The sequence below is a fragment of the Halichoeres trimaculatus genome, unplaced genomic scaffold, assembly GCF_033239565.1.
Source record: "Halichoeres trimaculatus isolate MK-OKI-2021-1 unplaced genomic scaffold, fHalTri1.1 fHalTri1_scaffold_18, whole genome shotgun sequence".
NCBI lineage: Eukaryota > Metazoa > Chordata > Actinopteri > Labriformes > Labridae > Halichoeres > Halichoeres trimaculatus.
In genome coordinates, this window is record NW_027437196.1 from 13891701 (window position 1) to 13913983 (window position 22283).

At 43.3% G+C, this 22283-nt stretch overlaps 1 protein-coding gene across 2 annotated transcripts; it reads right to left on the reverse strand.

Moving 5' to 3' along the window:
* Window positions 1–1053: 1053 nt before the first annotated feature.
* pde7a (phosphodiesterase 7A) lies at window positions 1054–21945 on the reverse strand. Of its 2 annotated transcripts, none has more exons than XM_074693720.1 (12): window positions 20889–21945; window positions 10782–10842; window positions 6360–6446; window positions 5712–5872; window positions 5563–5626; window positions 4573–4769; window positions 3892–4023; window positions 3703–3794; window positions 3475–3619; window positions 3284–3380; window positions 3114–3194; window positions 1054–3016 (listed from the first exon to the last, which is right to left on the reverse strand). In XM_074693720.1, the coding sequence occupies exons 1-12, from the start codon at window positions 21024–21026 to the stop codon at window positions 2739–2741; spliced, it is 1533 nt and encodes a 510-aa protein (XP_074549821.1). In that variant the 5' UTR covers window positions 21027–21945; the 3' UTR covers window positions 1054–2738. The 2 variants fall into 2 exon arrangements, with proteins under 2 accessions (XP_074549821.1, XP_074549820.1); XM_074693719.1 differs by having other exon boundaries at window positions 6360–6449.
* Between the last annotated feature and the right edge of the window lie 338 nt (window positions 21946–22283).

Consider the following 22283-nt stretch of genomic DNA (forward strand, 5'->3'; position numbering starts at 1 on the left):
TGTCATATGTCCCACCACCTCATATCATTTTGTATGGACCGGGAAAAAATATCTCAGTTCTGAGCTGACCCTGAACGCATCACGATAACCGCGTGAACTCAAGCGGGAAAAACATTGGCACGTCGCCAACGTCTTCTAACCGTTGCTCAATCAGAAAGTCTCTTCCAAAGGCCGAAAGACAGGTTAATGTCGAACATAGTGTTTCAAGAGAAGTGGGAGAATGATTAGTTCTGTGGAGTTTGAGGGAAACTACAACAATTGCCGTTCTTAAATCGTGTAACCTCACGGCATTATTCAACTAAACGTGTGGGGCAGTTAGCAAAGTACCCGGAAGATGAATGGACACAACGAGCGGCACAGCTAAAGAAAGAGCTGTCAACACAACAAAATGTATTCCACAGAGCAAGAAGGGAGGTAAAACAAAGAAAAGGCCCAGACTTCTTCAAGACACTGAGGGTCTCGACCATAGACTGTAAAAAACATACAGTCTATGGTCTCAACTGCTCCCTCCCTTAGAGAAAATTAGGCCCAGCTGTCTGGAAGGAAGGCTTCAGTCAAATATGACTGTAAAATAGTTCACGTTAAGAAGTAGAGAAGTTTAATGTATTGACTTGTATCATACAACAGCATGAAAATATGAAATAATCTTTTGAAACTTGTCAACTGTTAATCAATAGATAATTTTATCCTCCTTTGAATGACTTCATGACAATTTTTGCAGTGTTGCAAAGTAAGGGACATTAACTGGCAGTGAATTTGCATGTGTAATCTAAGAACTTTATGAGTTTTTTTATTTAAGAAACAAACTCTTCCTGCTTTGAAGAAAATAGTTTCTCACGGTACAGATGTAGCTTTCTCTTTCTCACAGGCTTATATATACACCAGTGAGGCTTCAAACGTCACCACTGATGCCCTAAATGAATATTTCACAACACATGCTCTGAAGTTTCAGAATAATTTGACTCATTACTAGTCAAATATGAGGGCAAAAGTACCTTTAAGGAGATGGTGACTGCATACATTTGAGTGTAAGTCTCATTAGTCGACCGTGTGGAAGTGAAATACACCTTTGTCAGCAACAGGTTTTATTATTCAAATCTTAACTGCAACAGGCATGTATCAAAAAGGTCAATACAGCAAAGCCTTTACAAAATCTGGCTCGACACTTAAAGTCATCCCAAAAATGGCTGTCGCAACAAATTGTAAACAGTTTTGTCAACAGTCTTACAGCACTTACAGCAAAATACAAATCAGCTAAAGTAAGAAAAGCACCTGTTATCTTTCAAAATGTTTCAACACAAACACAAGTTGTGCCACTATACAGAGTCAAAGTCGACAAACCAAACACAAAGAAATGGAATGTTCAAAGTCACTCGACCATTTTGTTTCCGTACAAAAGAAAGGGAAGAAAAAAGGAAAAGAAAAGGAAAGCTGGAGTCGTTCCTCACAACAAAAAAGGCAAAGGGATTGGACAGTTCATTCAAAGACAAGCACACCATGCACTTGATGGGAACAGGAGCTGGTTTGGTCACTTAGCATAGTTTGTGCATAGTTATAAGGCATCAATCGAGCAGTCCTTTAGGTTGCATGTGGCTGAGAGAGACATTCTGCAGAGAGGGAGAGTCTCCATCAGAGGATCCTTGCCTGGAAAAAAAAGCACAACCTTGCATCGCTTGCAGTCACCTCCTCCCCTTCCTCTCCCTCTTGGTAAGAGACTGGCAAAAACCTGAGCGAGTCGAGTTGCGTGGAGTAGAGTTCCAGGTTTGGATGCATGTGCAGCGAGTTTCTGATCTCCAGCCTGGGTGGGAAGCTACCCCCGAGTTCAACCAGCGCTGGAAGATTTGTCAGAACAAAAGGACTAATTTCTACAATACCTTCACAAGGTGTCGTGGAGAAGTGGATGCACATCCAACACCGTCATTATTCAGGAGTGCAAGAACACATTGTAGCACAGGTGGAGTTACTTATGGCATCTGGTGTGTTTGAATAAGGTTCTGCTCATGGCTTCAACAGTGGGATGACAGTTCAAACGAGTGGTTCTTCACATCTGTGCTTCGAAGGCAAACCGTGGAGCCGACATGACTCAGTTCAGTTCAAAGGAAAGAAAGGACAAACAAACAAACAGGGAGATGCGTAAACAGTCTTCATAGAGGCAGCAAAAGGACTGGGCTTGTCACATTTTTTTTTTGTTTTTTTTTTTTACATGAGGAAGAATCTTCAATACAAATGCAACACGGCTTAAAGTCTTAGGAGGGTCAAAAGTCTGAATAACTCCAGTCATCTCGGTCAATTCAGTTCAGCCCATTCTTCAAATGTTTGTTTTCAAATGGCACTTCAAAATACCAGAAAGAAAAGGTTCATCTTCAGTTCTCATACTGCTTTCCCCTTATGGTTCACACAAAAACGAAAAGTGGTGTGTTCAGTCACTAATGCCAAAACTACAGTGGACAAATAAATAAAACAAAGCAAATAAAAGAAAATACAGCAGTAGCCAAATGAGGTATCTATGTATTGCTCTATGCCAAAAAAGAGGAATTAAAATTAAATAAATTAAATAAAATCAGTGGTTTATCGAGATGGGAGGCAAAAGCAACATAATAAACAAGATGTTTGGATCAGGTGGGGCAGCGCCAGAGCTGTAGGCCGTCACATGCCCCACCCAGCCCCCAGTGTGTGTCGAGGCCCTGAGGCCAGGGTCAGGGGTCAGGAGGTTGAGGTGAAAGGGCACACGAGGAGTGTCAGGATTCTCTGCTTCCCTGAGGTATTTCTTTGGAGCTGGTTCCTCCTGCAGTTGTGGCTGCGTTGCTGTCTCTTCGGGCAATGGTGGCGCCGTCTTCCGTATCGGTGCCTGATGTGCTGGGCTCCGCCTCTTCGGAGACGAGGGTTTGTTCCTGTTGCAGGCTGCCCCAGCTGGCCTTGTTGAGCCCCATGTGGCCCAGCATGGTCTGGGACAGACGCGTGTCGGAGAAACGGGCCCATTCTGCGAACAGAGGCTCCGCCACATACGTCATGAAACCTGGGGAGGAAGGAGAGGAAGAAGAGGAAGAGTAATCCTTAAGCTTGAATACATGAAGCGAAAGTTGAATAAATCAATACATGAAATAGAAACTTGCCTATTTGAATGTTTCCAACTGTGTTTGCATCTCTGTCACAAAGTGGGCTGACTTCAAGTTTGTGCTTCTTCTCAATTTCTCCTTCAGGATCAAAAAACATATCATCAATACATAACATAAAAACTACCCTAAAGGAAAACGACAATGAGAGGCAGAAAAAGAAGGTCAACCTTGTTGGAAGAACTCCTCAGTGACTTTCTCACTCCACTGTTTGCTCAGCTCCCAGGGTCTGCAGGGGTTACAGATGTCTGCACACTTCAGAGCCATCTACACAGGGCAGGAGCACAAAACAAATTAGAGCTCACAGTTTTTCAGAGATGCTAAAGTTTCATGTGTTTGTGTGACAGAAGAGATAACTGACCTGCAGGATGAAGTGGCGGTGGTTGGCGTTGCTTAAGCACAAGTTGTCCTGGTCCAGGTGCCGGCGAAACCTGGACAGGTATTCATTCTGTCTGCTGATGTCTGTGGCCAGGATTAAGGAGCCCAACTCCCTCTCCATGTTCAGGCTGAGGAGGAGAACAGTGACATGTTTAACTCTCCCACAGGTTTTATTTGACGGTGACATGTTAGGAGCAGTTTTCTCACTGACCTGTCTTCAGCAGGAAGATGGGAGAAGAGCCCCGTCTCTCTGAGCAGGCCGACAGCTGACTTCCAGTGGTGGTTTTCCAGAACTGAGGTATTCTGCATGCAAAAACATTCATAGACACATTAATTCAATAAACCAGTTCCTGTCTTCAGCACCAGTGTATTGATTGATGAGTGAGGTCTAGGCTGTTACCCTATACAGTGTAGCTAGATAGTGGTCAGTCTTGATGAGGAAAGGCTGGTTGACTCCAGGGTGATCCAGGTCATGCGTGGCGGCTGCTAGAAGTCCCAGCAAGATGTCACAGGAGGTCAGAGACTTGGCGAGCTGCATCAATGACAAAAATGGCACGAAATATACCGTTACTACTCTCAGATCTAGAAGCGACCCACTTATCTCAACAGGAATACACTGCAAAAAAGTGAAATCTTATCAAGTGTTTTTGTCTTTTTTTAAGTAAAAATTGTCTTATTATACTCGATATGAGCCACTTTCAACTTATCAATCCAGAAAAATGTCTTGTTTCAAGTTATCAGAGTACAAAAATGAGGTTTGAATTGCTTGTAACCAGTAAAAAAATCGGCCAATGGGACAAGAAAAAATTGCTTGAAAATTTCCTTGAGACTAGAACAATGTCTTCATACAAGTAACTTTTCCCTTGTTCCATTGGCAGATTTTTTTTTACTGGTTACAAGCAATTCAGACCTCATTTTTGTCCTTACATAACTTTAAACAAGACATTTTTTCTGGATTGGTCATGTGAATTTGGCTCATATTGAGTCTAAAAAGGAATTTTCTACTGAAAATAAGACAAAAATACTTGATAAGATTTCAGTTTTTGCAGTGTACATCAAATGTAGTGTCTGCATGTCTCACTATGGGCTCTTGCAGGTAGCAGTACATAGCCTGTGTGACGTCTGCAGCGTGCACAGCGTTGTGGTAAGGGTTGTCGCTGTGGTAGTCCTCCTGGACCATGACCAGGAACCTCCAGAGTTTTACCATGTCCAGCTGGAAGAGCTCCACCAGGCCATACTGGTTCAGCAGGTGGAAGGTCAGGGTGATCAAACTGTTTCCTGCACGAGGGAATAAGACCTCATCAAGCTTGCGTTTCCCATTTGTATCGAAACTGAAGAATTTGTAAAAACACAAAACATCTGTTTTGTTCTTTGTCTTCCTAAAGTCACCACCCTTTGTCATTTTTCATCCCTAACTCCACAATTAATGGTCTGTTGCTTTGTAAAACAATACGAGACAAGGTCACCATAATTTCTGACAAATGTAAAAGTACCATCCAGATCCTGGCAATATTCTGGATACTAAGATCTGGAATATGAAATATTTACTGGGTCATCATAATTTTCAACACTGTCAGGTAACAAATTATCATACAAACCTGCTACTAATACCAAATTGTAGCAGACAGCCTGCTGAAAGGGAGTATAACATTAAAGTAGGACTAAAGTGTTGTGTGACAACCACATTATGCTTGGCGGAGGTCTGTGCTCTTGGAGTGCTTTTCTAGTCTCAAAATATAGCTGCCTTTGACCCGATTTTAAGTTTTTCAATACGCTCCCTCAATGACTGTTAAACTTTTTTACAGCTGTACTGGAAAATTATCAAAACACTGTGTCCTCCAGAACAATGACCTGGCTATCAAAGGGAACCACATTGCATCAAGATGTTTTTTAATTTCTCAATCAGAACAAATTCAATGAATCAATGAAAGTAAATTTTCAAACAGTAATCTCATGTGTGAGCATCCAATAGATGGCACCATTGGTAAGACTCTGATATCCCTGTCAGCGCTGACTCTGAATGAATCTCAATACAACTCCTGAGCAGTGTTTGAGGTCACATTGTACCCACCGTTTGTCAACCTGTCAAAGAGGAAAATGTCAAAATTCCAGGTCCCGACTTTTTCCAGCATACACTACAAGAGGGAAAAGACAAACAGTGAGTTATGTTAAGTCTGATTCACGTCATTGAGGGAATGTGATATTAGGACGGTGTCTCACTCGAGCTTGTCCAGTGTAGTCCTCATCCAGGAGGTGGAGGGGGATCTGCTGGGGGATTCCCCGCAGCAGGCGGGACGAGTGCAGGTACCTCTGGAAGCTGAGCAGTCTGTGGACCCTCCTTTCAGGAGCAGAGTCAGTTCCAGACAGACATCCCAGCCGTGCTACAAGCAGAGAGGGAGGGAAACGGAGAAAAGCAGTGATATGTCAAATGTGTATGGGTGTCTTTGGTTAATGTTTGTTTTACAGGCTCATTAGGCTCAGAGAATCATTTGGGTTGCACAAACTCTGCGGGGATCTGACACCAACACAGAGATATACAAACAGTCGCTGCTGACACAGCCGCCCACTCGTAAGCCTCTCGTCTGGAATCACACAGCAGACATGCTTTGTCAGTGGTCTCTCTCACACACTCACACTCACACACTTTCACTCACACAATGGCTCTGTGTCTGAGTAAACCATGGCTGCAATCCGGAAACACGTCAGCATGAGATAGGATTACTTTAGGGTCAAAATGTCAAAACACACGCACACACAACACACAACACACATAACTGAAGCCTTTCAATCAGAGTCAAAGTCGTTTTCGCCCCACCTATCCTCAAAGCTTTAATTGACGTTTGACTGGATCTTTGACTGGATACTTACTGTGAAGAGTTCGAAAGTCGATGCATCGGTACGGGTGGGAGCTTCTTCGTTCCGGTTCAAATCCAACCTGACTTCTCACTCTCACATCTCCTGGAAGAAATCAACACTTACTTCCTCAAGATTCATGCAGTTTGGAAAGAAAAGTGTGTGTGCCTTGTGTGTGTGTGTGTTCGGTGTGTGTGTTCGGTGTGTGTGTGTGTGTGTGCAAGGATCAGTAGTATTTACAGACAGTAGTAGCAGAAGTCGATAGTGGTAGTAGTTTTGATTGTAAACTGTTTGCGTGAGAGCAACAAAGATGAGATTTACTGAAGGACAACGAAAGCAGCATTAAGAAGCCTTTGTCAAATGACCAACCGAGCTGAAATCCTGCCCTCTTTTGAGAATTCTTCACTTCTATTAGAGAAAACCTGAAAGAATATTTTTTCTGAGGGTTTCTTTAATCAATTTTTCAAAATACTAAGACTGGTTTTGGCAGTATTCTCACAGGAATGAGATTCGAAACTTCCTTTATTCCCTGCTTTTTTTTGATTTGCTTTGTTGCCTAGCCATGATTTGAACGCTGCCTCTTTAAAACATTTAACATATATTTGTTCCACCTGATGTGTCATTGTTGAATCCATTTCCCCTTGTTATCGTGAAACTTAGTTGGGTTTGAGTAACTTCTCATTTTGAAGACAAAACAATGCATTTCTTTGTTTTGCGTTGACGTCAGTGAATAACTGAACGCCTCACAGGAACTGTACTTATTGAATGCTATCAAAACAAATCATCTTTGACATTTGATTTGATGTCACCCTTTTTTTTATTATAGTAAATCATACTTCACCTTGCACTAAGGTTAAAAAGTGATGCAGGACTTCACCTCTCCATTTAAACATGTCCAGTAATGTAAAGCTCATCATGGTGCTCAGAGCAAACGAAAACAAGCAAAAGTTGTGATTTTGGAAAAACCATTTGATCAAAATGTGAAGTATACACCCCTGATCAAAATTTTTAGACCAGTTGACCAATTGTATGAACTCACACTTTTTGGATCCTAAGAAGGTTCTGAGTAGAGTTTCAAAATGCAACAAGAAGAAATTTACTGAAATAGGCTGTTCATCAGCTGATCAAAAGTTTAAGATCCCAGCTTTTAATAGCCAAAATCTGAGCAAAAATGTGGATTCAATGTTATTGTCTGTCAGGTGTTCACCCTGTCATGACCTCCTGATGGCAGCGGCAAAAAGATCTTTCTCTGGCTGAACGTGGTTGGATTGTTGAGCTGCGTAAGCAGGGCCTTTGGCAATACGCCATCACTGCCGAGGTTGGACGCAGTAAGACCGTCATTTTGAATTCTCTAAAAGATCCTGGGGGTTATGGAACAAAAAGTCAAGTAGTAGAGCCATAACCAGAACTGAGGCAGAAGATCTAGTTGGCTGTCCGTGAAGACACAGGACAATCCTTGACCCAAATCAAGGCCTTTACTGGTGACAACTGCAGCGCAATAACAATCAGACAGCATCTGTGGGAGACTTTAAGCACAAAAAACCTTGTCAAAGGCCTTGTTTCCTTCAACATTGTCCATTTGGGCTTTGCAAGAGGGCACCAAACATGGGACAATGAAAGCTGGGATAAAATTTTATTCTCTGATGAGAAAAATTGAACCTCAATGGTGCTGATGGCTTCCAACGTTACTGCAATGACAAGGAGATCCCACCTGAGATGTTTTCTACTCAGCACAGTGGAGGAGGCGCTATCATGATCTGGGAGGCTTTTTCATGACTGAGGGCCCTGGTCTGTGTGGCAATGACTTAGCTTTTCAACAGGACACAGAGTTCACAATGGCCGCCTGGACAAACGACTTCTTCCAAAGGATTTTCGTTTTATTGTTTTATTCATACTTGCCAACCTTGAGACCTCAGAAATCGGGAGACTTTCAAAAGGGGGAGGGGGTCATATTGATGTGTTGTGATATCCGTTCGTTCACCGTGTTTAATCGAAAAGTCAGATCTACAAAATGTGCACGTAGCATATCCTGTCCCCTTCGCGCTGTCCCGGATAAACGGGAATTCTCTTTTCCACTCATTCTGGAATTTACACAAGTACTTTCTCTTCTTACTCATTTCTTTTTCTGCTTCTTCTTCTTCTTCTGTTCTAATCTGTTTGCCGCGCTTGACTTCGAGCCGAGGTGTAACTGTTATTAATGTCCGGCCAGAAACGGCGCCCAGTCAGAAGAGAAGGATGGTGTAGCAATATTGTTGTCCGAGTGGGAATCGGGAGAAATTTGTGAGAATTGTGGGCCCGGGAGATTGTCGGGAGGGGCACTGAAATTCGGGAGTCTCTCGGGAAAATTGGAAGGGTTGGCATGTATGGTTTTATTGACTGTGGTCTTGAACTTTCACCAGCTGATGAACAGACTATCTCACTTTAACTGTTGTTTGAATAAATTGCTCACCCAAGTTATTTTTTTCTCACTGCCATTTGTTCTTGTACATTTTGAAGCTCTACTTAGAACCCCATTTAGATACAACAGATTAAAATGTAATGCAATTTTTCAAGTGGTCCTAAAATTTTGATCAGGTGTGTATTATCCATGTGCTGGCACAGTCACGAACAGATACACACTCCAGCGACCCAGAGGAGCAGAGTCAATCAAACAGCTGAGCATGCAATGCCATGTCAGGACAGTCTGCACTACTATTAGTACTCAGAGAGTGATTTACAGTCCATCAAGGACTGTTTTTAGTAGCCAGGCAGAGGATCAGGAACAGGCTCCAGACTCTGACCCAAACCAAGGCCGGCCTGCTTGTAGCCTGCAGTGAGAGCACAGTGATGTGACAGGACGGTGCTATGACGCTGATGCAGGAAAATGCAAGTGTGCTATTACAAGCAACTCTAGAAATGCTGCAACATCGTCAAGGTGCAAAAAGAGTGCAATTCCAGCATGGCACTTCTGATTCTCTCTTATGTGCATTAGATTTTAAATCAAAACAATCACACAGGTAATTCTGTCCCAGCTGGCATGTTACTTACTTGATAACAGTTGTCTGAAAACTACACAAGCTCCTATCAAAATACCAAAAACTAAGAATTACAATTCAGAGTAGAATGATGTGTAACATTACGATGAAAAAGTCTGTTTGTGCAGTTCTTTGAATGAATGTGGAGAGAGAAAATCTTCTCGTGCGAACGTGAAATCCTGTGTGTGTCGCATCTGTCACATCTGCGGATGCATGTGCTATGGCTCAGCACGTGTGTGTGTGTGTCTGTGTGATTAGTGTGTTTCCAGAGTCACAGGGTCCATGTTTCCCCTGCAGTGCATTAGTGCTGGTGCTCTGGGGTGGATGTAGGTCATGTCATTATAACTGATGCGGTGAAAGCTCTGAGCCCTGCTATTTGAAAGCACATCAGCACTAAGTTGGCAGACAGAACCCCACCAGTCTGCATTAGAGTGCCTCTCCTCACACTCAAATTAATATAAAAATCCATCGTCACAGATGCTTTATGCCGGTGACGATTGAGCCTGCAATCATACTCTGCCAAGTAAAATGATTAAAAAGGCTCAAACTCCTTCAGTCAGCTTGATAAACCGCTGTTACTAGGATGAGACGCACATGGCAGCAGCAGAGTCATGGGTATTACCACGCTGGGTTAGAGGGAAACACGGTATAGCAACGTTCTGCAGACGCTACAGTAAACAGAATTTCTACAGACACTCTGTGCCCCTGCTGTTTAATGCTCCCTGCCTACTCACTACGCTCCACGGCAGCAATCTAATATCTCTGAGTGACGCTGACAGGAGAACACTGTGAGTGAGTCTGCTGTCTTTCTAGCTGCTCACTACAAGCTGACACCATCTGATCTGTGAATAAACGTGGGAAAACTTTGTGAAGAGCGAAACTGTGTCTGTGTGGGAGGCTGATGTTTGGGGGTACAACCAGGCTTCAGTCATTATCCACCATTATCCTCAATAACCTTATTGATCAGGAAGGGGAAGCTGATCCAGCTGCTACCTAGATGCATTTTAGTCCATCTGCCCGGCAGAGCCGCATCCATTTTCTAAACTGCTTATTCTGTTTAGGGTCGCTGAGGGCGGCACTGGACAAATGGACACACTGAAACAGAAAAACACTCTGCTGCTCATAACAAACCTGAACAAACTTCAAAGACACACAACTTCACTATTTCATAGACATAAATCTGATTGGCAGATTACCAAAAAGCCGAGGATTGAATGAACTCTACCGCATCCCCACCGCTTAATAATCTCTCCATCCCTTCCCTCCATCCATCTCCCATCTCTCTGCTTTTTTAAGCCAGTGTGTATTAAGAAATGAAAATGACCATGGAGGGGATAAACCCCACGGATGTCTGGGAAACGTGATACGTGTGTCTGCTGGAACTGCACGTGTTGTTATGTGATGAGAGTGGGGAAACACTTACCTAGCATACGAATGTAGAGCGCCGTCTGGTCGGAGCTGTCGTAGGAGATGGCTCCTCGTCTCTAAACAAACAAGAAGACACATCATTAATAACTTTGCAAGGTTTATCCTGGAGGAATGTTACAAAAATATTATCTTACCAGCCTCACTAATATTTATTTTTGACCAAATACACTCCTCAAAAACTGAGTAAACCTTACTTTTGCATATAAACAGTTTGCAAACAGGAGGATGGTGAAATGTTGCTACTGTTGCTTCTTATCTACTAATCTACCGCGTGTGTGTGTGTGTGTGTGTGTGTGTGTGTGTGTGTGTGTGTGTGTGTGTGTGTGTGTGTGTGTGTGTGTGTGTGTGAGAGTGTGTGTGTAAACTGCTTCACTGATAAATATGTTCCAGCTCCATATCATCAGCTTGATACGGCCCTTACACTGCTGCTATCAGACATGTGACTAACCCACGTGTTGTGTGGACAAACATGCACACACCCAAACACACACTTACACACACACTGAGTATTTCTCAAAGAGGAATTACTTTGGATCTCACCCAAAGGACTAACCCCACCAAATAACTTTAACGTGACATTTTGTGTTGATCATGCCGACAGATAAGTTGTAAAAATGACTGCTCTGATCTGACGACAGTAGGTGATTCAATTTGAATATATTTGCCTTGGCTAACAGATAACCGGGAAGGATCCTGTCTACCAACCCTTGACTGAAAATGGAAAGATGTTTCATGACAATACCAATCTACTTTTTACAAACATTTTTGTTGATTTTTATTCAATGTAACATCAATCTAAAAATCTAATCTTAGCTTCAACACTTGGAGCAACCACTGTTAACTTGCACATCAAGTGTTTTGACCACAGAGCAGCTGTTTTCTCAGCAGCGGTAGATGAAAATCTAGATTCTGTGTATAATTTAGAGTTTGTCATCAGCAAAGTCTGCAGAGTAAATACAAGAAGGGGTCCAAAGCCATGACAGGACAGAAAGAAAGTTTTTGGCTCATACACTCATATCTGTTTTGTGGAAACCCCCTGAAGTGGGCAGTTTCTCCCTGAGGTCTTATCATCTACACACAGTGACTGCTCATACTGATATCAGCGCTTTTGACATTCTTTCCTCTATACACAAAACACACATTTTTGAGTTACATTTGTCGCCTGCAGTATGTTGCATTTATGTTAGTGCCATTAAAACCAGGGCCTGTATGCACGTCCAGCCATTAGCAATGAAAACAAACTGTTTGTACTAATGGTGAGGAAAATAATGGATTAGCAGTACACGTGAGCCATGTTATCGCCCAACAGAGCATTAATTTTGAATGGGGTAGCCCCACAATTACAGGTGCTAACAGCAGGACTACCACACCTGCTAGGCTGTTAAATATGGCGTGGTCGTGCATTATCCTCAAAGAAAAATATGTAAAGAGAACTCACTTTCATGGTGCAATTAGTTAATCAGCCAAGTTTTGGCAGTCATGCACATGGCTAATGTTTTGGCCAAAAGGGCCACTCCATAACAGTTTTTATCAGTAATGTCCTTGTTCACCCCGGATAAGCGGAAGAAGATGGATGGATGGATGGATGGTCCTTGTTCATGTAATGACTGGACATGCATACTAGTCAAGTATTTCAGAACTCTTATAATCCCATCAAAAAGCAATACAGTCACTTTAAAATGTGTTATCATTCCAACTTGGTTTACAAAGTTGGAAAATTTGAAATTTCAAAAATATAAATTTCCATTTCATCCTCATATTAAGTAATAGAGGATGTTTTATCAGTAGAGTAGACGGTAGTGGACTGGATCAGTTTCAGTGTCCCTAGTCACAAGAATATCTTGTCTGTGGCTACAAGCTTGAGAATTCGACATACCAGAAATTATGCAAATGGACTACTCTTTTGTTAATAAAATGCAAAAGAAATGGCACAAGCGACCGTTCTGGCTCTTTGAGTATCAAAAGTGCTTTTCTGCACTACACTCTAGTCACAGCTGATTCTCCAAACGTGGTTTTGGAGCATGAGCAGGGAACAAAAACCACAAAGATACGTTGAAAGGGCTTCTGTTTGCCTCAGAGGTTAAACAAGAGGCTGAAAGACGAATGTCGACCCCGTCAAATGAAGTTGAAAAGTTGTCCGTTTAATCTTCACTTTGTCGGCTACACACTGTTCAGTGTGAACAGTACCTCTCAGCAGGAGGCAGCTGCAGCAGCGCAGACTCGGGCTCGCTGGTTGTGGTAGCAGTAGGACTGTGGTAAGTGCATATTTGCTCTGTCGACAGACAGCTGCTCCGGGCTACACTGAGGTGTTGGCTCACCTCTTGATGCACTCAACACATCCTAGCCCCCCTCCAGGGCAGCTCTCCGCTCTGCCTTGTGTGGATACCCTTATCTAGTGTCACCCATTCCACGGGGAGCCGGCCTGACTCACCGCTCAGCTTACGAATCTACTCGACCGTATTCAGAGAGCATTTTAAGACAACCAGCAACACATGAAATGAACACCCTCGTATACTCTGTGCTTCATATCGGTGGGATCAAAAAAGATCTCTTTCACACACGCACACAGACACACACACACCTGACAATGTCTGTCCTCTAAAGCTTGTGACAGCTGCCAATCCAAAGCTAATATTTTACAGGCTAGCAAACAGCTCGACCCAGGATGGGTAATCTACAAAGCTGTATTTTAGAGTCAACAGGCCTCTGTGTTTACACACAGCACCGGTGGTTAGTGTGAATATCATAGATTGTGTCTATCTAGCTCAGGCTGTGTGTGTCTGTTTTGGTGTGTGTGTGTGTGTGAGGGAGAGAGTCAAAGGGGTTGTATATGCTGTAACATGCGTGGGAACTATAATGCTGGCTCCTGAGCTGGGAATGGGAGAGCGACCAGCCCTGCCAACACTTGCCCAAACAAACCTTTTGGCCACAGCTTACTACACACTCACACACACACACAGGGCCAGCCACTAGTTGGCACTTAAGTGGACACTGGCATGTGCTCCCTTGTGAGCTGGTATGAAGGAGGCAGCGGAGCAAGCACTTTGTCAATGTCACATTCCCACTGTGAACAGAGGGGAGAGTCACGTTTTACCCTTGAAATGTCCCACCCACAACAAACACCCCTGCCACGCCTCCCCGTGGCGTAGCCGAGCACTTAAAAAAAAAAAAAAAAAAACCCACAGTGGTGCTGTTGTGGTCGGACATGAACTCGAACCTCTTTGTAAGCTCTGTTTTCATCGTTTCTGCTTCACTTCAGAGCGTGGAGGGAAATACAGGCGGTGGAGGAGGATGCAGGGTGTCAAAGTCAAACACTTGTAATTCATTCATCAAACTTCACTCTGCACTTTGTTCTTTATTGCACAGGCTTATCATAAGTTTCAATCATATGAAACATTCGGAATGTGTCCAGCAGTTGTTAATCTCCTTTTTGAAAAGCTTCTGTGTGTAAGCCACTTTTATAATATCAAAAAAATTCTCTTGAATCTTGTACGTTGGCTTCTCTCTGCATCAAAACTTAGAGGGTTTAAAACTTCAATAATGCTCTATTCTGAGAATCCTTTTGGGTTTCTTTGTAACAGCTTGTTGGGCTTTTTTGTATTCCAGTTACATCATCAGAGGACAAGGATTACAACATTTTCATTACGGATAAGCAGAGATGCACAAAAATGTAACCACGCCATGCTGATGCTACATTACACAGAACAGAACAATTTTAATCCCTCCTGCAAATATTTCACTGTGAAGCAGGTGATGGATTGTTTTCATTTTTTTTTTTTTTTTTTTTTTTGGGCAGCTGAGCATCCACAGTAGTTCTGGCAACACTTCAAACAGAAAACATGGGTGGTACAGTGCTGGTATCAGTAGTTCTCATCATGGTGCGTCACAGCAGAGATATCATACTCAGTGGAAATGAGCCAGGCTTTCTTAAGCTGAATGAAGAAAAACAATGGGTTTCTCTCAAGGTATTTGAGGCTGGTATTTAGTTTCATCTTCCAATACCAGCACTATCAGTTAAAGAAGCTAAGACTTGGGTGTATAAAACAGAGCAAAACTTCTGTTTAAGAAAGTATGATACCAAATAAAGCCTTTAAATAGGAAAAAAAAAAAAGTTGCAAGGTGAGACCGCTTATGACAAAGAGGGTGAATTTTAAAGAGTAAAAATAGTTTTTGTTTGGTTTATTTGGCTTTGTTCAGAGTTTTCTGCTAGCACAACAGTCTCCTCATTGTGCCCAATGCAATTCCCTGTGAGCTCTGGTGCACAGGGCTCTGTTTCTTATCTCTGCTTTGGGTCAGGGCACCCAGGTTTTGGAGGTCAGGAAGGTCACATGATGTCAGAACTTCTGGCAGTGTGAGTTAGCCCAGGCTTTTCAGACTCCTCTGGTTTAAACAGATGCTAACAGCCGTTATAGGGATGTTTGCTCGATGCAAACAGATTCAAGCATTGTGTGTGCTCGTCAAAAGGGCACAGGCTGATTTGCAAGAACTCAAATTTGAAACAGCGCAGTAGGTTTTTTTTTTCTTCTCCAAACAGGCTCTGTTATCATCATAACATTGAGATGAGGTGATATTGTACGATGACGTTCTGTGAATGGCATTCAAGGGTCCAGTGCATGGTGTGGCGTTCTCACACTTGTTTTACACACAGACATTAACTCCACTTTTATTACATCACTTGGCTTGAACTTTTTTCCCCTTTAGCTGAGGACGTGCTTATTGAGCATTCAGTCTGCTGGGGCCAAACAAATGAGGAAGCCAGCAGTGTTCCTATAAACGGACTTCTCAGAGATACACACGCACAGTACACGCTCATGTAAATTCCCGAGATAAAGCAGCTGGACTCAGCACCACGGTTTCATAAACTGAAAGCTTCCTTCTGAGTTACGGCCTCTTGCAGCGCTCTGCTGTGTGGGACGGCACATTCCAGTAACTGAGTGCTAGGCCATAAACGTGGACAGGTTGGGATTGAGTGAGCGTGTTTGTATATGTGCGTGTTTGTGTGCACCGGCCCCTGCATACACAAAAGCCCTGGATGGAGTCTACCTGTTGTTGGAGTGTTTTATGAGAACACTGTCCACTCTGACACACTCCAGCTGCAGTGAGTTTTGGAGGAGGAGAGGCCTGGGGTGAATTGGCTAGATGCCTTAGCCGGTGGATGACAGGGTAGTGTTGACGGCAGAGAACAAAGAGGCATGCATGTCGAGCAGATATTATCTGCAACCAATAGTTTTGGGGGGGGTTTTATTTTACAGGCAGATGAAACGTTTTATAATGATTTACACTTTCTTTCGACAAAATGCATTGAAGAGCCATGTTTGAACATGCTCGTATCACCATGAAAGAAGTGGAGTTTAGGTGTGGGGGGAGGGGGCTTCATACTCTCACAGGCCGTCTACTCTGCACAGGAATTTCATTCGTTTTTAAACATCATCCCCAGGCTCTAATTGCTTCTCTCCGCCAACTTACTACCCCTCCTCCCTTGGATGCTTTAACCTTCTGAAGAGGGCAAACAAAACCCAAGTCTCCAACCAGTGCACCAGTGAGAGACTGTTTGGTGTTAAAAACGAGAAACACAGGTGAACAAATTCTTCCTTCTTCCTCGTTTAAGTCCACAGGACTACAGTAATTATGAATGATATTCAGACGCAGCAGCCGAACCCTGACATTGTGTCCGTTAGTGTGTTGATGTGTGGGGCCGCATTCTCACAGCCGATTGCACTCGACACTGCAGCACAAAAACAAAATGGTCATGTGATAAGAGGGGCCCCTGACGGAGCGAAACAGACATGCGGAGAGACGAGGAGGACTTAAACGAAGGCGGGCTGGAAGGGGCTGCTCCTGTTTATTTACTAAATAATTCACATCCCCGCTTAATAACAAACAGGGCCCGGCATTCCAGCTCATTCACGCAAACTTCTCAGAAAATCCGGCAAGGAGAGAGTTAAAGCTTTTGTGAAAGGTTGTGAAACGCCAAGCTCAGAGTCTGAACGGCTCCTTCAGCATTCTTACCACATCCTGAAACTACGTCAATCCGATGGCACTGTGGAGGAAGAAAAAAACCTTATCGGTTCAGTTAAAATCAACAAAGTAACTCCCTCACAGAGCAGCACTGTAGTGTGTTCTCTTATCATGTTCTGCGCAGAAACATCCATAGTAAGGATGAAACAGGCAGCGCTATCTCCCGCCCTTACGCACACAGCTATCATCATCTCTCCAAACATCAGAAACGAGGAGGAGTTGATTCAGGGTCAGCGGCTGACAAACTCTTGATGATATCTTGGACTGTGTTATGATGGACTGAGCCGACAGCAGATCAGTGTTTTCAGTGTAAGCCGCTTTCCTCCCATTATCACTAAAAGCCATGTGACTGCACAGAACTCATCAATACCCTGCATCTGTTTATTGATTCATGCATCTCTGTGAGGTTTTCCTCTGGAGGAGTTGTCAATTACACAGCCCTGTCAGAAACATGTGACTGTGTGTGAATGTGTTACTAGAACCAAACCATGACAGCCAGCCACATGGCACAGAAAATCAGCCTCAGTCAAGATTTTTCTTCAGCTTCTAAAACCGACTTTATGTGAGAATATGCATGATTTTTGAATAAGTATTCACTGTGACCTCCCTGTGCTTCATCTTTTCATTTTGCAGCAGTCTAATTTATCTCAGCCCCTTGTTTACCCCTCACTACAGCTAGACCAGAAGGGACCAGCATGCATCACTATGTTCAAGCCAATTCCAATCATCTTCTTCCTCACTTTTGGGAAACAGTCAACAGGCAGCCAACATGCATCGCCCTAGAACAATGGAGGCATTGTAAAAGATAAAAGAGACCATTTATTTAATACCGTTGCTGTTTTCAACGCCTCTTCAGCAGCATATTTACTCCCAATCATAAGCATTCCCCAAACACACAGTGACATATTCTTCTGAGACTGTTCAACCCAGCTCTTTGGTCCTCTGTTTATAAGAGGAAATGTCTTCATCAGCGAGGGAAGGGGAGGGGAGGAGAGAGGAGGGGGCTTGAGGAGAAAGAGAAAGAAAAGAGAGAGGGAGAGCTTGTGAGTGAGCGGAACAAGATAGCCAGAGAAAGAAAAAGAGACTGAGACTCCGGCCATCTGTGAGTCTGGCTGCGAGCCAAACCACTGCCCACAGAGCCCAGGCACATGCCTAACTGCCTCTTTCTGCAATGCTAGTCCAGAGCTGCTTCCACAAACAACAGGCCTGTGGAACCACACACAAAAACACCGCAGCCACCAAGGACAAACGCACCCTTATGGTCATAAATAGGGCCCAAAACACAATATTTGTTGAAGAGTAATTGCTCTGTGATAAAGGATGAGTGACATTGCTGTGTGCATGCACACATGTTCTCACTGTGCTGCCAACGGGAAAGAAAAAAGTGACAAATGGCTTTGTCAGCATGTCTTTATGCTGGATTATTAAATTCTTTTTGTATAAAGAAAAACATTTCTGTAAAGCTTTTCATTCAACAATATATCCACTGAAATAACAAACACAACTTTTTTCTATATTTTTGGAGCACAGTTGTGACAAATGACCCTCTTTCTCTTCCAACAAAGAAGCATAATCGCAAACACACCTCACACCTGCCGATTTTAAATGAACTCCGGCCTACTTTAGAAAGCAAAGAGAGAACCAGACCAGGGGACACAACAGCTTCACACATGTGAGTGTATGCAGAGGATGAGCAATCTCGCATTGTGCCTGGATTTCTGTGACCTGTCAGCACAGTCTCAACTCACAAGACCTGAAAATCTGGCAAAATCTCTTTCGTGGTAAAACGTGACTTTAGTGTAAACAAACATGACAGACAGTGAGATGATTGTTGAGCTCAGTGTTGTAAGAAGCTTAGCTATATGGTACATCCAGTGATGAAGCAATAATAACTCAACTCTTCCTCTCTTTTTTTTTTGGTGGTATGTTTTACAAGACACCCTGATACATCAAACGTGATGCTTTGCATTTACAGTTAATAGTTGCTATGGTTGGGTTTGTTGTGCTTCCTTCTTCAGTCAGCTTGCTTTCTGATTGGCTCGTGTTCTGTTCTATGTAACTCTATGCAGAGAGCATACTCAGCTGTCCTTGCCCCCTCTGCAAAAAGATATCTAGTCGTAAATATTGAACTTGTTTAATGTTTGCAACCTGGAAGCATAAAAATCGTCCTTCAAACTGATAAGGGTAAAATCTAGCGATACCTCACACCACAAGAAAAATCAAACAAGATAATCTTTAGAATGCTCAGAAAATTCAGCGATCACTAACTTATGTCTCAAGAGATCAGGCTCGTTTTCGCTGGTTTAAAAATGCAAGCACGGGTGCAAATACAGGGAGAAAGATGATCAGGCATTTTTTTTACTGTGATACCTTTACTGATGTTAGGTATCTGGTATCAACAGTCAGCAAGTGCGCAAATCGATGCAGGATCTGATACCATACTTAAGCTGTGCACACACATCCCTCACATTTTACAATGACATGTAGATATTCTAATAAGTGCAACTACTGAAATACCCCAGATGCATCAGCGGTCCAGCTGGTTTTGATACAGTGTGTTTGTTTTTTTAGAGGTGGTTTGCATGCACAACTTCCTGCCCCACTCAGTCTGTTTTTTGTTAAACTGACGCATCACAGTTTGAGTATCCAGCAAAAGTAGGAATGTTGCATACATGCTGCAACCTGCCGGAGCAGGGACGCAGCCGTACCCCATTAGAGTGGGTCTGGTGCAAGTCGACTCATTGGCTTCAATGGAAACCTATCTGATCTGGTGCCATGACACAGCAGAGACGCATCTGGTGTATTCAGGCCATAAGGTTAGTCAAAGATGGCAAAAAGGCGACCTCCGTTAATATTTTTGCCAGTTGTACCTCAATCAGGCATCAGAATTTGTGTAAGTATACATAATTGTATTGCAACATCCAAAAAAGTCTGATACCAATAACCCTGACGAGCACCACTGTGGGCCTTTGAAACCCAGACTTTGCATTTATCTCTGAGGCAGCATTCTGCGATGCTGTGGCAGGTTCAAAGCGGACGCACATGGGTAGTTATGTGGAGCAGCAGCAGCTCACACAAAGCACTAATGGACGGTCCATTGAAGAGAACACTCACACACAGTCAAAGACAGTGACTTAATGCTTAGCTAATGTGTCTGGAGATGCCATGAAACGCTGTGGGAGTTTGTGTTCATAACCAAACTAGTGGGACCCCCAAGAAATGGGAGCACACCCTGCTGCTTTTGTGCAAAACAACTGAAGCAAGAATGTGGATGTTTTTGTCAATTTCAAGAAGTGTAACACTGTGGGAATGAGCTTATTAGCTCATGACTTGGTGTGTGGCTTTTTTCAGCAGACACATGCGTGTTGCAGTTAGTCAAGTAAATGTAATGGACACAGGCCCTAATGGAGAGGACATCATCTGATACACATGCTTACACACAACAGTGACTCAGTGTTTGGCTAAGTCATACGAGACACATTATACTGCCGTGCTGCTTTTTCTGTGTACATGAGAACCAAGCTTAACATGAGCCCACAAAATGAATAATGTTGTCGTGGCCTATCTTTTTATTGTCTTCCACCGCAGCATATGAAATGCACAGACAGGCTCGGCAGAGGCACATTTCTGAGAGAAAGCAGGAAGTTCAAGTATGACTCAATGATTTATGTTTCTTTTGTCAATGTGTCGAGGATGTTAACATAAATAACACAGTGACACGTTCCTTCTGACAAATGTAGCAAGTCTCAGGAGCAGCTGGTTTACTTTTACACACTGTCAGTGCTGGCTAAAGTTTAAACCAAGAAGGGGGTTTATCTGCAGGCGACATGCACAAATGCAAAGTGGTATGAGTAGATGGCTGGTTGGAGTGTGTTTTTAAGATGTAAGAGATAAGAACATGCGTGTAAGTGTGTCTGTGCAAGTGAGTGTAGGGGCCTAGATATTCAACAACCACCTGCAAGATTCCTGTGGATTATTCACATATTTGTAGAAAACAGATACTGGTTTTAAGGGCTGCGTGACTCCAAAAGCTTAACCAATGGTTCTGAAATGATAAGGACTATCTTATTCATCAATTCCTTACCTGTGACAGCTGTCTTGGATCAGGAGCCCCGAAGAGAGAAGAGCTGGAGCTGAAACTAATGGCTCCCCTCCGGCTGAGGACATGCTTAGGAACCGGCCTGTCAAGAGGCAAAACCGGCAGCTGGTAACATACTTCCATTGAATAATCAGGGCTGGATCCGGATCAAAAAATTAAAAAAAAAAAAAAATTCAAACGTATAATGAAAAAGATAACGAATGCAATGCGAAAATAGATGACTGGTGGGTTAGAAAATTTCCCAAAGCATGAAAAAAATCATTCAATATTGTAGAAACGATCTGCTATCGAGCTGCAAAGTATTCATGTTCATTATGAGCGACTCAAAACTTGTCCAGATCGCTTTCATTGATGCTGCGTCTCATCTGCCTCCACCGTTTTACCTCCTTTGGTGTCATTCTGTAGGGGGAAAAAATCATGCTCCTTTCCTTTTCATTTTACTCAAATCCGGGCCCACGGACGACGAGACCTTCTTGCCATTTTCTGGGTCTTTTGTGAAAACGCTTCCTCATTTTAGGAGCAGAATAAAACGTTCGCTCGCCTGTGTGTCGTTGTTTTCACGGATCCGCATATCCCGAAATGAAAACAAAAGGCACGACCACTTCCAAAAAATGTCATCAACATATCATACTGAATGCAACACCGGCGGATGAGGTGAGGCAGCTCCAGGATGTGAGTCCTTGTCAGCCGATGTAGGGGTGGTTTTCGCTCATTCACACTTACACCGGCGACGAATTATAATCAACATGCAGGGCTTTTCCGTCTTTTTTCACCAGCTGCATGATGATGAAGGAGCAGTTGTCTAATTCACCGCTGACCGTGAAGCACAAAGTGTCTAGCTCGGAGAGGGAAACCCCGACGTTCATCTCATTCACTGCGATTCCAGTGGCTCTAAAGGAGACGTAATGGCACCAAACGTAACACTACTAACAAAAAAACATCAAATAAAGAACCTAATGTGTGTTTATCCCCCTATTACTACCTACCTATCGTCCTACACATTAGCCTACAGTATGGTTTTTAAAGCACACACCACCTGCCAGAGATGGTGCTGTTGGAGCGAGCTAAAAAAACGCCCGTGTATGGAATTGGCCAATGACGTCAAGGCAACAATTGTAACACTAACGCTGGTTGGACGAAAGCGTGTTCGGTGTAAAAGCCGAGCTCCTTGGTTGGCTATGCAACCAGGGCGATCCCAAGACCTATATGAGCAGTCGTTTGCAGACGGCGTGGACTTTCTCAAGGGTATTCCTACATAACGGGGCTTGCCCTGCAGCAGTCCACATCATTGCCTGTGATTACCTTCCTCTCATGAGTCATACTACTTGGGAGCTGAGACTCACCGTGGGTTTGAAATACAGCCTGGGAAATAAAACAAAA

What these genes read in the sequence shown, in the direction of transcription:
- pde7a (XM_074693719.1), bottom strand. Translation starts at nt 21,026, where the DNA reads ATGGAAGTATGTTACCAGCTGCCGGTTTTGCCTCTTGACAGGCCGGTT. An exon ending in ATCCAAGACAGCTGTCACAG is followed by an intron (nt 10,843 to 20,888) that starts GTAAGGAATTGA and finishes TTGTTTGTTTAG; the next exon opens with AGACGAGGAGCCATCTCCTA. An exon ending in CATCTTCCTGCTGAAGACAG is followed by an intron (nt 3,620 to 3,702) that starts GTCAGTGAGAAA and finishes TCTCCTCCTCAG; the next exon opens with CCTGAACATGGAGAGGGAGT.